Below are 17,464 nucleotides of genomic sequence, written 5' to 3'. Positions count from 1 at the left end.
AAGGAAGATAAAGGAGGGGTGAGGGCAGAGCTTGGCTTTAAGGCTCTTCTCTTCCCTTCGATATGGAACAGTCTGGGGACAGAAAGGGGGGGTGCCTCAGCAGTGCTGGAGGCTCCCCCCACTTGCTTCCAGGGGAAAGAAAATAAAAACCAACTGCGTGGCCACCTGGAGCGACATCGTTCATTCCCATCGCTTTCCACAAAGAGGGTCCCTTCTTCCAGGAGAAACGGCAGCTGGCCCCCAGATGCTCCATGCCCACGAACTGACCCCAATTTAGCCAGAGGACGAGCCTAAGGGCCTTACTGGTAGTCGGTGGAGCTGCCTTTCCGTTTGCGGGTGCAATCCACGCCACTGGTGCCGAGGGGGCTGGAGAGGAGGTCGGTGGCGCCCGGGGACATGAAATCACTGATTGTTGAAGAAATGTCCATCCTCTGGTCCGCCATTGGGGGTCTGGAATTGGTACAAGGAGGCACAGAGGTGTGTTTATTTCCACGTGCTCGTTTAGAGGGGTGCAGGGCCGGGTACTAGGGAGGCACGGAGACGGGGTGTCTGTTAGAGCACCCACACACCTCTCACCCAGCACTGGAGCAGGCGCTGGGCGGGTGGGGAAGAGCGTCGTACCTCCTTGAGGGTTTGTACAGGCAACTGAGGCTCGCCTGCTCGTTTTGCTGATGAAAAGCTCAGAGGAGCTAGGGTAGGGCGTGGGAGAGCTAAACCAGAGCCCAGGGCCCCGGGAGGCACAGCCAGTGCTTCCCCCCGAGGGGACAATGTGTCCCAGACGTTCTCTGAGAGCCCTAATTTCATTTTCTTCCAACCAATAAATCGAACCAATGAAATAGATATGATTTACTTGTTATCTTTGCATTTTTGTTACAACTTTTGTAAAAGTCATACGAAAGCAGAAAATATACTTTCTCAGACTATACGGGGTAGAGCAAAAGTAGGTTTACAGTTGTTCATATGGAAAATAATACAATAATTAATAAATAACAATACAAGAATAAACTCTGTGTTTCATGGACTCACAACTGTAAACCTACTTTGCCCAATATGGTCCCTCTCTTATTAGCGACCCGGACAATGTCTGTCCTATCTTCCCCGACTGTCCTTTCCTACCCAGCATCCCCTGAAAGGTAAACCTTGCCTAATAAAATGAAAACACTATAAATAAATTTGCAAAACATTTTGAGAATTTATACTTTAAAAGTACAAAGAGAGCTGGCCCATAAAAGAGGCTGACAAGTACCTTACAAGGAACTCCAGCTCCAAACCAAGTTGAAGGGGGGCCGTGTGCCGCCCGCAGTCGGAGGTCCGAGCTGCACACGATGTGCCTCGGGCTGTCACTCCTTCTCTCTGGGCCCAAGTTTCCTCATCTGCAAAGCAACAGAGAAGTGTGAGTGCTTGTCTGCACTATTACTATTATGCTCACAGATTAGTGCACCAGGCCCTCCTGGCCAGGTGTAAGCCAACTTCTCACTTTCATAATCACCGAGGAGTGAGCGTCTTGGTGCGTGTATCTCCATGCATGTGAGCTATTATCTCTCAGCATAAATTTCTATAAGTAGGACTACACACTGAAACACTGTGTTCCAGAAAACTCCAGTGATTTCGATCCTTCACAAGAGTTCTTGTCCATCTGAAGGTAAAAACAAGACCTCATTGTTTTTACTTGTATTTTTAAATTACTGCAGATGGTGTTCCTATGTTACAGGCAGTTCTCTGTTTCCCTCTGTGCCTACTCATGTCCTGTTTTCCTACAGAGTTGTCTTCAGTATGTACGAGTTGTCTTCAGTATCCTACGAGTTGTCTTCAGTATCTTGACTTATGTTCACCTGGGAACCTGAACCTGATGGGAGTAAAGCATACAGTCCTCAGCCTCTCACCCAGAGGCCCTGTGCTGCCCAGTGATCCTGGACTCCCTGCTCACTTGCTCTCACACCCTGTTATCGAGGATGTCATACTTTCTCTTTGCTCCTCAAGCCCCCAACATCTCTCAGACCCTCACTCTCAGCTGATAACTTTGCTTTCTACTTCACGGAGAAAAGAGGCCAGCGACCACAGCGACCAGCCTACCTACAGACTATTGGTGAGGACCCCACACCCAGCGTGTGCCGAGTCCATCCTCTCTCTCGACTCAGGCCCACGCTGCTCCAGAAGTCTCTCCCTGCCCCCAGTCCTATGTCATCCACTGTCCCATCTCCTGGACCACTCTTACGAGGAGAAAAACACGTTGCAACAACTCTCACTGGAGGAAAAGACACCTTTGGGCTCCAGTCCTCTCCAGTTATCGTTCCATTTCTGTTTCCAATTCCTTTTCTCTTACTCTCTATAAATCAACTCCAATCAGGCTTTTGTCCCATCATTCCAATAAGACAGCCTCTATTGTCACCAGTGACCTCCTCATTGCTAAGTCCAATGGCCAGTTTTCCATTCACTCCCTACTTGACCCGACAGCAACATCTCATAGATCTGGTCTCTCCCTCTTCATTGTTCTTGGTTTCAGAGATGCCACCTTCTCACTTCCTACTTCAGTGGCCACTCCTTTTTGGTCTCTTTAGCTGGTTCTTCCTCAGCTCCCTCACCTCTATGTGAGTGTCCCATGGATGTCCTTGGGCCTCCTCTCTGTCTATACTCATTCCCTCGGAGATATATCTAGTTTCATTTCTCACCCTAAAATCATAAGAATATTCTCTTTACAAATATTCTTATAATTTTACTTTATTTAGTTATTTAACTCATTTGGAAATGATTTTTGGTTCACTATCCAAGAAATTCCCAACTGTATTTCCCTTCAGTGGATAGACAACCATCCCAAAACCATTTACTAGACTATACATCTTGCTACCAATCATTTGAAATGCCATCTTTATTGACTCATTGCCTATTTCTGACTTTTCATTCCGTTCCTTTGATCTAGTTATTTCCATTCCAGTACCACACTATTTATTACTGAGGCATGATAATACATTTTATATCTGGTAGAATAAATCCTGCCCCTCATTACTCTTCATTTCCTGGCTGTTCTGATTTATTCTTGGAGAAGCACTTTATAATGATTTAATCACGTTAAAGGCCCTGTTGGGTGGCTGCCATTGTTGTTATATTATTATTGCCATTAAGAGAACTAGGTGAGGAAGGAGAACAGAGCCTATTGTCAGGGTCTCAGTGACCCTTTGGGCTGCATGTCGGACACAAGTGCTGCCTCTAGCCCACCCTCTCTTTTTGAACTAGACAATTGCGTGAGATAGAGTGTTCGAAGTTTCGGGGCCTGGAAGCAACCACACTTCCTGAAAGAAGAACTGCCAATGGAGCTGCCAGTGAGTCAGTGGGCGAGGGGGAAGGTAGGAAATACGACGCTTGATTACCTGAAGTTACAGTTCTTCAACCTCAGATCCACCCCTGGGAGGAGTAAGGAGCCAATGGACTTGTTGGTCACCTCAGGGCGATTTTCATGTTTTGTAGTTTCCTTTCAGGTAGTCAACTTCTTTCAGAAACCTACAGCAGGGCCCACAGAGAAAGAAAACCCAGACAGTTCACTTTGGGGTAAATATGTTTAAAATCTCATGTTAGTAAAGGGAGACGGGGCAGCTAGCTCAGGACTCCCAATTCCAGGGAGTAACTGGACGGCTCACAATCCCATCCTTCAGCTGCCTATTAAACTAAACTACAGACACATGGTGGGATCATGTGTTGGTGGTTTAGTTTAACAGGAGATATTTCAGCAGGAGATATTTTCTGTGAAAAACAATGCCTTTTAAATTACTAAACATGGATCTGGGGACATGGCCTGAAGAGAAGAAAGATAATTATATTTTTCATTTCTCATACTGGGTCAAGCAATTGTAACAGTGAACACTTATTAAGTGCGTACTTTGCATGGAGCCCTGTTCTTATTGCACTGTGTAGATTAACTCACTTAAACCTGAAAATAACCCTATGAGGCAGATACTGTTGTTTCTTCCCTCTTGCCGAGGAGAAGGCCGGGGCAGAGAGGTGAAGGAGCTAGGCAAGGCCACACAGCTGGAGTGGGGGGCTCCGGAGGCTACACTCACTGCTAACATCACTCAGCTCTCCCACGTGAAGTCACCCAAACGCAGACAACGAGGAACAACGGGAAACAAGTCTTCAGAAAACATTGAGCCAAAACAAAAGGCCACAGAGACAACACTTGCACACCTTAGCTGGCGTCCGGAAGTTTAAGAAAATGCCCGTGAACCTCAGGCACTTCTGTGCACACACGAAGCTAAGGGAGAAATCAACTCGGAAAAGGTGCTCATGTTAACACGGGGGTCTCTTCTCCACCGTGCTCCCTGCGTTGGGGAAAGCGGCTCTCAGGGGACAGGAGGCCCAGCCGCGCTCCTCCCCCTTCCCGGCTCTGCCCCGAGGTGGGAAACTTCGATTTTAGGTGGGGCTTTGCTGACCTCGCTGAAGCAAGAGCGCCGGCCTTTCACCCTCCGCTGGCTACTTCTGGCCATCTGTGGACTGTCTACCTTTGTCTTGATCACTATAAAGGCCTTCCGATGAATAGCCAGGAATGGAGAGGATTTTGTCTTCTCCACTCACTCTGCTTTGCAGTCTGACTCAGAAACCTCCACCGTCTGACTCTGATAACCCCAGTCTCTGGGCATGTGGCAAACAACCTGACCCGGAGCTCTGGACTTGTAGTTCCTCAGCCTCAGGTGACACAGCAGCGGCCAATGGAAGCAAAGGCCCCAGGAAGTGCTGCTGGAGGCAGGCTTGCCATGTGGCTCCATCTAAGTCGGATTCCCCAGCCAGGTCCCACACCATCCTCCCACCCCCTCCAATGAGCATCCCAGGATCCACCCCCATCGCCCTCACACAGCCCTCCGATGGATGGGTCCGGCCACTTCCCTTGGTCCCCTGGTCATTGCCTTCAACCAGGCTGCTCTCCTCAGCCCCGCCCCCTCCTCACTGTGGTCAGAGACAGGATACCCCCTGCTCAAAACACTTCAGTGACTTCACTGCTCTGCTCCAAGCCTTCCAGATAAAAACCTCACATTCCCTAGCAGGAAATGCCAGGCCCCCACCATGGCTTTCTTGCTCTCCAGCCCAGCCCTCCTCATCTGCTGCCCAAAGCTCAAGGCCACTGAGATACTTAAGCTCCCAAGGGCACATGGCCGAGGCTGTGCCCACACTGTCCTGCAGGTGTGGCTCCCTTCAGCCACTCCATCACCTGGTGAACTTTTGCTTTCCTTTCCAGTGACGTCAGGTGTCACCTCCTAGAAGAAACCTTTCGCTCTGTTCTCCCCATGGTGCTCCTGCCCTTCCCTCCACACCCTACAGCCTCTCTCTACCTTCTGCCCCCCAACTGTGATCTTATTGCTAGGTGTCCCCCAGTACCACCCTTCACTCTCTTTCCCCCCTCTGAAACTTAGATGAAGGTTCTAAGTACCAAATGCCACAGGAAATTTCTTTTTTTGATCACTTTTTCCAATACTCATTTTTCTTTATAGAAATAATAAATGCTAACATGGATTTTGGCACTATATTTTGCAAAACAAAAATCAAAGGCCTTTCTTATATGCTTGGACAAGGTAAGGAAATGAAATCAGCTGTGACACTTAACAATTATTTTTGGAAAACTGTCCTCTCTCCAAGAAAATATTCTTAGATGTAAGACAACAAAAGAAACAACAAAAGAAAAAGTAAAAAACACCCTCTTTCTGTGTTACCTACTTCCAAAAGAGATCTGACCCAAGGGAAGGGGCTCCAACTGAGAGCCACCTGTGAGAGGGGCCCTTATTAAGGGGGGCAGGGCCAGCCATGGTCCTGCCATCAAACTGGCACAGGGCAAGGATGCTTTGGGGAGAGCCTGGCCTGTGGTCCTGGACTCACATGTGGCCTTGGGCACCTTTGTGCTCACTCCTGAGTTAGAGATTCCAGAGGTGGGGGAGGCTCACTGGCCAGCCAGAAAAACAAGGCACAAAGGGACTTGTGTGGTGTGCCTGGGAGGAACCTGGGGCACCCTCTGTCCCACCCCAGTGCCCTTGAGCTCCTCAGAGCACAGGGAGAAGAATCTCGGGGGCTCCACAAAGCAAGGGGGCTGGGAGAGGAGCCGCAGCGCAGGCTGCCCCTGCAGCGATGACTTGGCCGCTAAGGATGAGGGTATCGACCATTTCCTGCGCCCAAGGGAAACGGCTGCTCCGCTGAGCGGAGCGGGGCGAGGCAGAGTGCCCCTTAAGAAACCCACGCGTCGTCTCCAGGAAGATGACCACGCGCAAGGCCAACAATCACACGCAAGGCGCCTCTCTGCTCCCGCTCCGGGTCCCAGCACCCTAGCACGCTGCAGAGAAAGGGCGGTGCAGCTATATTAAGGTTCTAGCAGCTGCGCCTCCCGGTGGGGAGAGTCTGCAGGCTGCGCGGCTACCAGGCCCGTCCCTGTTATTTGACCTCACTGACGAATTCGACTGGATAGAACCTTTCACACGTTTCTTTGTGCCAAGACCAGCAATTTCCCGCATAGAAGCTCCTCCTCTAGCCCCAGTTCTGGATGGCCAACAACACAAGGAGGAAATAAGCCTTTGCTACTGCAGGCCACTGAGACGCCGAGGCTGGTTATTACTAGGATGACCAAGTCTTCTGTTTGCCTGGGACCTCCCCTTTTAGCACTGAAACTCCCGCATCCCAGGAAACCCGTCCCAGATAAACCAGGATGGCTGGTTAACTGGTTCTTACAACCGTGCCAGTCCTCCTAAGCTGACCAACACAGGCAGGAGGAAGGAAACACACACCAGGGTCCTGGAGCCACAGATCAGGCTGACCTGGGAGGAGCCAAAGGGAACAGTGGCATTCACACTGGACGCGTTTAATCTTCAAGGTAACCTATCCATTAATTGTGGTCATTATCCCAATATTCCAGGGAAGGAACTACGGATTGAAGAGGCCAAGTTATCTTAAAATGGCACAGCTGGTACCCTAGCTAGTTTTCTCAGTGGTTAGAGCACTGGCCTGTGTACTGAAGGGTCCCGGGTTCGATTCCAGCCAAAGGGCACGCATACCTTGGTTGCAGGCTTGATCCCCGGTCCTGGTTGGGGCTCATGCGGAAGGCAACCAATTGATGTGTCTCGCTCACATCGATGTTTCCCCCCCCTCCCTTCCATTCTCTCTGAAAAGCAATGGAAAAAATATCCTCGAGTGAGGATTAAAAATAAAAGATGGCATAGCAGCTGGCAATGAGGACTGAACCGGGCACTGAGGACTGAACTGAGGTGTGTCTGGCTTGCCATTGACTCTAACCACCACACTGCTGCTGGTCCTGCCTTCAAAACCAGCCCAACAAAGTGACAAAAGTTGTCTCTGGGCTTCCTGGCGAATAGGGCAGAGAGGGAAACACCGGTCCTCCCCAGGCTCGGTCCTCCAGCCAGCTTACTGGAACAGAATGAGCAAGGCGGCCTCTGGGGGGGGGGGGGGCTCTAAGGGTCCCGAGCAATGCTGTGTGGAATGGCCCTGGGGAAACACACTTTGTGAAAGAGCACAGGTCTTCCCCCTTTTTTAAATGGGACCCCAGGGAAAGCCTGCCCCACCCTCAGGTGTGACATGTGGACAGAGTTCTGTTAAAACCACTTTGTGAAGCCCCAGGATGTCACTGGAGTAATGACTTCTGATGATGTGGCTTAATAAAAGGGCACAGCTTAGGAAAAAATGGATGATGGTGAGTCAGCATCTCTGACTACCCTTGTCTGGCAGCTATGTGCTAATTGATCTACTTCCCACACCATCCCGAACTCCCCAGGGGATGAATGTGGTCTGTTCAGATGGTGGTGGTTTTTGAGCAGAGAGGCTGAAGGGGCCCTGTCCCCTCTGCAAGTCCCCCTGGCTTTCCAGGGTTACTCTGACAGCCTGTGGGGAGCTTGGTTGCCTTTGTCAGATAGGTTTACAGAACGTTCACCTGGGGAGACCAGGTGCCTTGAGCCTAGGTGTTTGCACCTGGATTATTCAAGCATTTCTCTAGCCCCCAGTGGAAGCCGGGGCACTGGGGACAGAGAGAGGAATCAGCAGTGCTTATGTTCCAGATCCCCTCAATCTGGCTGGAAAGACAGTGTTTAAGTAAGACATGATGGCATGACCCCTGCAATAGGCAGGGCCACGCTCACAGCTGCGTGAGCACTGCCTCCCTCCAGGATGTGCCTTCCTCTTGGTAAAGGGCAGAGTTGTGGAGCCATTATGACAAACTTCCAGCAGGTGGCAGTCAAGTGTTTTGCGGAAGGTGTGTCTTTTTTCCCTATTGTGGGGCATATGTAAGTTACAGGAACAGAACGGAGGAGAAAATAACTCACTCACTGGCCCATGGGGGAGGGGGGGTGGGGGGTATGGAAGGAGAAGGGACCAGGGAGGAGGTGAGATTGGAATTAGGTATTGTGGGCATTTGCCTGGTGGATGGATGGTGGGGAGTGTGTTCTGAGCAGAGGAGAGCAATATTTGCAGTGGCTGTCAGGGACTTGGGGGAGAACCTCGTTTGTGGCACTTGTGCACCCAGTCCTACTGGTAACTCTAGATGTTTGGGAATCCTGCAATCAAACAGAAATCAAGGAGACTGCCTTTGGAACTACAGGGCTTGGAGGGCCTAGTGAGGGGATCTCACAGGGGCAGGATTTGTGAATCCTGGAGTACTTTGTGAATCTAAACAATGCTGGCCTTTGTGATAGGACACCCCCCCCCCCCAATACCACTGATGGAGGAGAGGCCCCAGAATTCCAGTCTTGGAGGATTACTGGGGGCTGTTAGAGGGGTTCATGGATCTAATCAGGAGTCACAAAACAGGGCATGCACATAGCCCAGTAAAGGCACTCAGTGTTGAATAAATGATAAAAGGGATGCCTTCTTAGACCTTCGCCAAGTCCATCCCTGAAGTATAGGAAGGACAGCCTGGAACAAGCTAAGGCCCCACTGGGATTTCTGGGAGGACTCTTGGTCCTAGATGGGGATGCACAGACCACTGATGGAACCGGGTGTGAAGTCACCTAATTCCAGCTGACAGCTGAGCAACTGCCCAAATTGAGGTGATTCAGATGTGGAGGTAGAGCAAACAGAAGGGTCAGAACTGAAGCAATGAAGTGGACAAGAAGATACAGAGTATTCCTTTAAGAGGTTTGATAAAAAATACTGTGGAATGCCTTGGAATCTCAGGAATGATACCCCCCCCCTTAAATATCCATGCACCACCTGAGAAGGGAACTGATATTACTTTTTTTTATTAAAAATTTTTAATGTGGACATTATTGCAGCTGTTCCCCATTTCCACCCCCTTTGCCCACCTCCACTCACCTCGGCCTCCCCCTTCCTTGGCCTTCACCACACTTGTCCATGTCCATGGAGTAAGCATATATGCTCTTTAGCTAATCCCTTCACCTTCTTTATCCAGTCACCCCACCCCACTCCGCTCTGGCACCTGACACTGTGTTCCATGTATCCATGCTTTTGGCTCCATTTTGTTCACCAGTCTATTTTGTTCATTAGATTCCATATATTAGTAAGATCATATGGTATTTGTCTTTCTCTGGCTTATTTCGCTTAGCATAATACTCTCCAGGTCCATATGCTGTTGCAAATGGTAAGAGATCCTTTTTTTTTTTTTTAACAGCTGCATAGTATTCCAGGGTGTAAATGTCCCACAACTTTTTTATCCACTCATCGGCTGATGGGCACTTGGGCTGTTTCCAGATCTTAGCTATTGTAAATTGCTCTGCCATGAACATAGGGGTGCATATATTCTTTCTGACTGGTGTTTTGGGATTCTCAGGACATATTCCCAGGAGTGGGATCACTGGGTCAAAAGACAGTTCCATTTTTAATTTTTTGAGGAGCCCCCATACTACTTTCCACAGTGGCTGCCCCAGTCTGTATTCCCACTATTAGTGCATGAGGGCTCCCTTTTCTCCACACCCTCACCAGCACTTGTTTATTGATTTAGTGATAGTAGCAGGTGTGAGGTAATACCTCATTGTAGTTTTAATTTGCATCTCTGATAATTAGTGCCCTTGAGCATTTTCTCATATATCTCTTGGCCATCTGTAGGTCCACTTTGGAGAAATGTCTATTCAGGTTCTTTACCCATTTTTTAATTGGATTGTCTTCCTGGTGTTGAGATGTAGGAGTTCTTTAGATATTTTGGAGGGAATTGATATTACTTACTGCTTTTAATGCACCAAGTCCTTTATGACACAGTGGTTAAGAGTATGCTCTGGTCAGGTGTCAAATCTTGACGCCACCATGTGCCTCAACATATGCATGACACTTAACTGTGTGTGTCACGGTCTCCTGGCCTGTGTGATATGGATGATAACACTGCCTACCTCAGAGCTGTGCTGGAGAGCTTTATAAAGTGCTTAGAATGGTGTCTGGCACACAGTAAGCCCTCTGTAAGTGTTAACTATTATTATTCTCTCATTTAACCACCACAACAGCCCTCTAACATGGCTAATGTCCTCTCTCCCATTTTACAGACAAGGAAACAAAGTTTCAGAGCAGTTAAGTAACTTCATTGAGGCTGATGATTTTATCGGAAGGTAGGTTTAAAGCAGGTCATTCTTCTCTGAAGCCCATCACCTTCCCACTAAATGGCAAGACGACTACACAAAATAAGAAGTGGGCACATTCCAGAGGAAGCAGGGATTTAAAATTTTTGAAGCCAGCACTCTCAAAAGGCCCGTCATAGAACACTGATTCCATGGGATTTTAAGGACGCTACATGGGGGGGCGGGGGGCAATCAATGGCCAAAGAAGTACAGGAAATGCTGGGTCAAACAGGCTTCTCCTCTGCAGGGTTTCTAGGGACCTTGAACATGGCCCTGGAAGTGAAGGTCCCGGAGGAGCAGAGTCTTCACTTCCCCTTCTGTGCATGTTCACACCTCTTTCTCCTCTAACATCTAATAGACAAAGTTGCGGTGGGGCAGGGGGACCTGCTCTGCAGAACCATTGAGGACAAAGGACCCCCTCCCAGGGCCCTGCTTCCCCTCCCTCCCTGCCGATTTCCTGGCCAGAAGGTGCTTGTATGGCTCTACCAGTCTCTTGGCTCCTCAAAAGCAGCCTGAGGTCCAAGGTCCCTGTTCCACTTTTTCCCATGAGTGTTCTCTGACCACCTCCTCTGCCGGTGCAGGACCCCTGCCTCTCAGCACCCAGGGGCCTTCAGCCCACTCCCTGCACTGTGCTCCAGGGCTCTTTCCTCCAGCCCAGACCCAGGGTTTCTCGTCATTACCTGGAGGACGACATGGAATCTGGAGCTGCCCAGGGAGCGCACAGGTGCTGCCTCGCCCCAAGCAGGGTCCAGGCCTCATTCTCCTCTGCACCCCAGCACCGGGCACAGGGCCTGGCACAGAGGAGATGCTTAATATCCTATGTGGCTGTGGGGGTGGGGGGTGCTCTGTATCTGCCACATTTTGGCTGTCCTGCCATGTCTGCTCTGGAAGGCAGCCTCCCGAGGATAAGCTCTCCTCCTGACCCTTGGCCTTGACATGGCCACATTCACAGACGCATGTCTCCCTCTACCAAGAAGGATCAATGAGTCATGCTTATTGACCAAAGACATATCAGCCTGGCTCCTGATTTCTTTTCTTTTTTTTTTCCTGTCTTCTTTTTTTATGCTACAGAATAAGAGAAGAAAGCCTAGTCCTGAAGACTCAGGGGAAGAATACTCTTTTTCCACCAAAAAACTTACTGCCTGAAGATGAAGAAAGTTCTGGGAAACATCTGCATCTTTTTCTAAAGGGAACAAAAGGATGCACCGCCGTTACTTGGTGGCAAAGGGAACGGCTGGGTGAGGGAGGGTGAAGCAAGATGGGGGCCCAAAAGGCACTCAGTGCTTCGGGTTGGGCTCTGGCTGGAGGTGCCTGGGACAGGCAGCAAGGGGTGGCCCCAAGAAGGGCTGAGACTCAGAGAAAAAAAGGGGTAGGCCTTCTCTGAGATCTTGGGGAAGGTTGAGAGGACAGAAAATGGGAAGAATATTAGGCAGTGGAGAAAAGGGAGACCGGGGGATCCTATATGGAGCAGCTTTCACTTTTGTCACCTAGGAGGGCACAGCCAACTGTGAAGCAGGGGAGGGCCCTGAGGACAGGCCGGGAAGGGCTGCAGGGGCAGGGGGTGCACAGCAGCACAGCCTCGCGGGTGACACCACACAGCAGAGCCTGCTAACCAGGCCTCTGACCTCCCTGGCACCTGTGCAAGCAGCGGAGGAAGAGCAGGGGTTCTCCCCCCGCAGGGCGCAGGTGGGTGTGGGCAGAAGGGCAGAAGGATGAAGGGTGCACTTGAAGAGAAGCAGGACGGGATGGTGGTCAGTGCAGGGCCTCTGGAGCCAGACAGCCTGAGTTCAAGTGCCAGCTCTGCCACTTACTAGCTGTGTGTCCTGGGCCAGTTCCATGACCTCAGGGAGCTGCAGTTTCCTCACCTGTAAAGGGCGGAGGAGACCTCCTCACAGACCGAATGAGCTCAGTATATGAAAAGCACTAGGAATGCTTGTCAGAGCCACTGTGGTTACTGAAGTGGATGACCTCATGCTGGTGACAAGAGGACAGAGGGCTGTGAAAAAGGGAGGACAGGGGCTGTGGAAACGTAAGTGCTGATGTCAAAGAAAGCAAAGTCAGACTAGAAGTCTCGGGATGAAGGAGCTCAGCAACAGTGAGGAAGAAGCACAGGAAGTAGGGGGACTGACTGGTGAGTGGACATGAAGGAGCCTGAAGCTGAGGATCTCCAGGACGGGGAGCTCGGGGACCAGGAGGGAGGCGATGAGGGTGACTGGGGAAAGGCTGGAGACAGGGACCTGGGATGGTGCAGGACAACATCCCAGAGGTCAGCATTTTGCAGCAAGAAGCACTGAAGACACAATAATTTGAAAAGTAAGTGGTAGTTTATTTTTCAAGTTATTATTTTTTTATTCTTACCCAAGGATGTTTTTATTGATTTTAGAGAGAAAGGAAGGGAGGGAGAGAGAAAAACATCAATGTGAGAAAAATCAGTCAGTTGCCTCCCATACACACCCCAACCAGTGAACCCATGGTATGTGCCCTGACTAGGAATCGAACCCGCAAACTTGGTGTGTGGGAAGATGCTCCAACCAACTGTGCCACCCGGCCAGGGTATAAGTGGCATTTTAAAAGCCCAATCCCTTCATTTTATGGTCAATGAAACTAAAATACAGAGAAATAGCTCCTCCTATGGAAAGCTGGGAATATGATAATGAGAACATTAGGCCAAGAGCAATAACAACAGAACCAGGGAGTTGCCCAGGGAGATGAGATGCTGAGAGCAAAGGACGATGATTTCCCTTCAGAGATGCAGCCCACAGGAGAGCGGAAGCCAGCAGGCTGACAGCTGCTGCCCAGAGCTGCGCTGCACCTGGGGCTCGGGGGTGAAACGGCGACACCAAGCTAAGAGGTATTGGGGGCCACATGGAGGTAGGCATCTCCCTCATGTCCCATCCACCATAGGTGTTAGCTGACGGGTAACAAGGCCTCAGATGGTTACCACAACCCCAACATCCTAAAGCAATCCATCCAACACCATTTACTGAGGGTCCATACATGCCAGGCGATTTCTACAGTGAAAGAATTGGTCATTTAAATTACCACCACAGATCGCATGCAGCAGTCAAATTTCAAGTCAGAACAATTTTGTAATAAAGAAGATACTGTTAGTGTGCTGGCCTACAGTCATTCATTAATCTTTCAACAAATACTTTGAGGGCATACAAGTGCCAGGCACTGTTCTCCAAGGCAGTGCTGGGGCTGGGGACGGGACTCAGACCCGCGTCCTCACACATCCTGGTGGGGACGGCCCGCAGAGAAGATAGGTAAGTAGGCAGACAACGCTGGGGGGTGGTAGTGGTGGGAGGAGCGGCGGACGGGGCAGGAGGCGCGCTGGAGAGGCAAGTAACCTAAACGTGAGGAGTGAGCGGTCAAGGAAGGAGCACTGCAGGCCGAAAGGAGCCAGTCAAAGGCCCTGGTGGAGCCGAGCGGTGTTAGAGGACCAGCGGCTGATCCCGCTTGGGTTTTTTTTCTTTTCTTAAATTTTTTATTGATTTTTAGAGAGAGGAAGGGGGAGGAGGAGACATTGACGTGAGAGCGAAACATCTATTGGCTGCCCCCTGCATGTGCCCCAACCGGGGATTGAACCTGCAACCCAGGCATGTGCCCTGGGAATCGAACCCTTTCAGTACATGGGCCGATGCCCCACTAACTGAGCCCCACCGGCCAGGGCCTGCTTGGGTTTTAAGTCTGGCTAGAGCGTTGAGAAGAGATTGTGGGGAGAGAGGCTCCTTAAGGGGGGGCCGAGTATGATGAGGAGAGGAGGGGCCGTGTCATGTGTTGGGGGACCTGTGTGTTTGTGCGCATGTGGTGGTACATGTGGGGGGAGGGGGTGCAATAAAAGCAGCACAGGGAGACCAGCAAGGAGACAACTAGAAGGGCCTGGGGAAAGGTGACGGCCCAGCCCTGGTCTTAGGGGCGGAGGCGGTGAGGCGCAGTCGGCGTCTTAGATGTACTTTCAGGCGGGCTGCGCTGACAGACGGCAGGGAGGCGGACGCGGAGTCCGCTGCACTGCCACGCAGGGCGATGAGGAGCCGCCGCTGCTTGGCGTGCTCTGAAGGGACAGCCAACAGGATTTCCTGGCTGTTTTTTTCTGATGTGAGGGGCGACAGCCAGTCTGCGAACTGCACAAAGGCCCCCAGCAAGGGGATGACGGGCGGGGAAAATACAGCCCGAGCTCACTTGCCAGGCAGTGTGCCCTGTGTGACAGCTGGAGGAACCCACCCAGCAGGGGCAGAAGCTGTTGGTTTGGGACAGCGGCTTAAGTGAGAGGTGCCCGCGGACATCTAAGCTGCATCACAGACCACATGGACGCAGTCCACCTGCCACCACCTTTCCGGAGCAGAAACTACCTCTCATTTACTGAGCATCCAATGCACCAAGGGCGGTGCTGGCCCTTACACAGCCCATTTGGTCCTCACGATGACCTTCTGGAGAAGGCATTGTTATCAACATCGTGTAGGAGATGGCACTGAGGCTCAGAGAGGTGCAGCAACTTGTCCAAGATCACAGAGCCAGGAGGTGGGGAACAGGGACTGGATCCAGATGTGCCCATCTCCACAGCTGGGACTCCCACAGGCCTTGCTGCTTCAGTGACTCAGCAGAGAAAAGCAAAAGCTCTGTCCCAAGTAGGAGAAAGAGGACAGGGCAGGCTTGTATCCATCTACCTCCCACCTACACTGCAAAGATGCCAAAACTGGTAACAAGGACAGGCATCAACCAGAAGTGCTGGGGAACGGCAGGTGTCTAACTGGTTAACACAGTTAACCAGATGATCCTTCTGTTTTGACTCTGAGACTTTCTGAATGGCACTTGCCTACTTGCCTGCCCTTGTAAGCATAGTTTGAGAAAGACGATTTAATCTTGTGACGAGTCTCAAGACCTTCCAGCTGGGCCCCAGACCTAAGATGTTCATCTGAATGTACCCTGACCCCAGAAGTAACCCTGCCAGTTCCTCCTTAAACTGAAACAAAATCAGCTTGTTTTCTTTCATCTGTCTCTTTCCTACAGGAGGCGTTAAAAAAATACTTCGGTGATTTCACTTTCGTTTTCCTGAGCTTTGGTTACAGCAAGTGTTGCATGTCTAAGGATCTGAGAAACCATGGGAGTCAAGAGCTCTAGATACTCTTTCTGAGAAAATATTCGATGCAGGAATCACAACAAAAATAACAATGCAAACACAGTGGCAGCAGAAACTACACACTGGGAGTTTATTTTGTGCCAGCCAGTGTCCTTTCATTTTGTTCTCCAGGAAAGAGTGAGTAATTCTCAGAGAGGCCCAGCAGCCAGCCTGAAACTCCGCAGCTCCCAGAGTGGGAAAGGCAGGGTGCAAACCCAGCTCTGTCTGACTGCAGAGCAGGTGAAGAGTATTATTCTTTCTGAATTAAATTATTTAACACAGCAAATTGACCTCCTAAGAATCAATTAAAAAGACAAACACCTCAGTGGAAAAATAAGTAGAGGATATGAACAGGGAATTCACAAAATTCACAAAATTCAGAGGTCACAAGCAACCCAAACAAACTTGATGACGAGCAGGGAGACTGGCTGGTTCTCCTTTCTATAAAAATCTACCCGTGAACGTTAAAAAATATATGTACAGGTGGGAGGGGTGAAAAAAGAGACGATGATAATAAAACTGTTTCAGGCTCTTTAAGATATGTTTTTTCTAAAAGGAATGGGAAACATTAAAACACCTTATTTCTCTGACAATGGATGCAAGTAAAAATTCTGATTTCCATTACACATCTAAGAGAAGAAATAGAGCCTTTCTTTTCATTTCAAATCTACAGTAAGGTTTCTCCAGCTAATTTATAAACTAACATGAACACACACACACACACACACACTCCCTTTCTTGTCCTTTCAAAGATTCAGTGCAGCCCAGCCACGCATGGCTCAGCGGTTGAGCATCGACCTGGGATCCAGGCGATCGGGGTCCGATTCCCGGTCAGGGCACATGCCTGGGTTGTGGGCTCGACCCCCAGTCGGGGGCGTGCAGGAGGCAGCTGATCAATGACTCTCTCATCATTGATGTTTCTATGTCTCTCTCCCTCTCCTTTCCTCTCTCTGAAATCAATAAAGATATATTAAACAAACAAAAAAAGATTCAATGCATGTACACTTAACATTCCTTTCACTCTCTTGAAGTGAAATATGTAAATAATATAACATACCAACATTTATAATTTCAAAAACAATCAAATGTAGTACCCTAACTGTAACACAAAGAAGAAAGAAATTAAAGTTAGTTAGAATAAGATAATATGGATGTCAATAAGCAAATATTGCGCACAGCAACCCTAGAAGACAATGAAAGACGCTTATACCTATTTGTAACAAAAAGTAAACCTCATGTGCTTATGTTCTTGGAAAATTCCATATACAGTATGTCCTTGGATAACGTCATTTCGTACAATGTCATTTTGTTATAACATTGATGGGAAAATAAAAATTCACTTCTGGCTAGGTTAACTGCGCAGTTTGCATAGTCTCCCATGTCTGCGTGAGTTTTCTCTGGTACTCGGGTTTCCTCCCACACCCCAAAGATGGGCACGTTGGGTGAACTGGTGTGTCTACACTGTCCCGGCCTGAGTGAGTGTGGGTGGCCCTGCGATGGAAGGGCTTCCTGTCCAGGGTGCTGCCTGCCTGTGCCCTGAACTGCAGGGATAGGCTCTAGCCACCTGTGACCCTGACCTGAAATAACCAGGTTGAAAATGAATTATCTTACTTGTTTTTATTAACCATTCTTAAATGTATGTATAGCTCACATTTATTTCAATGTTTAATATTAGATGTGTTTTGGGTCTTTATTTAGAGGTTTGGTGATGTTTCTGTGACCAGAAATCTGCTGTAGGAACTTAACTCTTGTTTCTATCACTTAGCCTATGGCAAAACTGGTTTTGTCACACGTTGTTTTGCCTAGAGTC

The 17,464-nt window shown here is 49.6% G+C and overlaps 1 protein-coding gene across 6 annotated transcripts in view; it reads right to left on the bottom strand.

Moving 5' to 3' along the window:
- Positions 1–17,464, bottom strand: part of BMAL1 (basic helix-loop-helix ARNT like 1) — a gene marked incomplete at its 5' end in the record, with an annotated part of 103,047 nt that overhangs the window by 29,446 nt on the left and 56,137 nt on the right. For all 6 annotated transcript variants that reach the window (XR_013999982.1, XM_081153224.1, XM_081153225.1 and 3 more), the window contains 3 exons: positions 304–450; positions 1,247–1,373; positions 3,366–3,495. Coding sequence is in view for 4 of the 6 variants with exons in the window: in XM_081153224.1 (XP_081009350.1) it covers positions 304–443 (140 nt within the window). The remainder of the gene's footprint in view (positions 1–303; positions 451–1,246; positions 1,374–3,365; positions 3,496–17,464) is intronic.

The sequence above is a fragment of the Miniopterus schreibersii genome (genome assembly GCF_964146895.1).
Source record: "Miniopterus schreibersii genome assembly, chromosome: 12".
NCBI lineage: Eukaryota > Metazoa > Chordata > Mammalia > Chiroptera > Miniopteridae > Miniopterus > Miniopterus schreibersii.
This window is presented reverse-complemented; position numbering and strand designations above follow the sequence as displayed.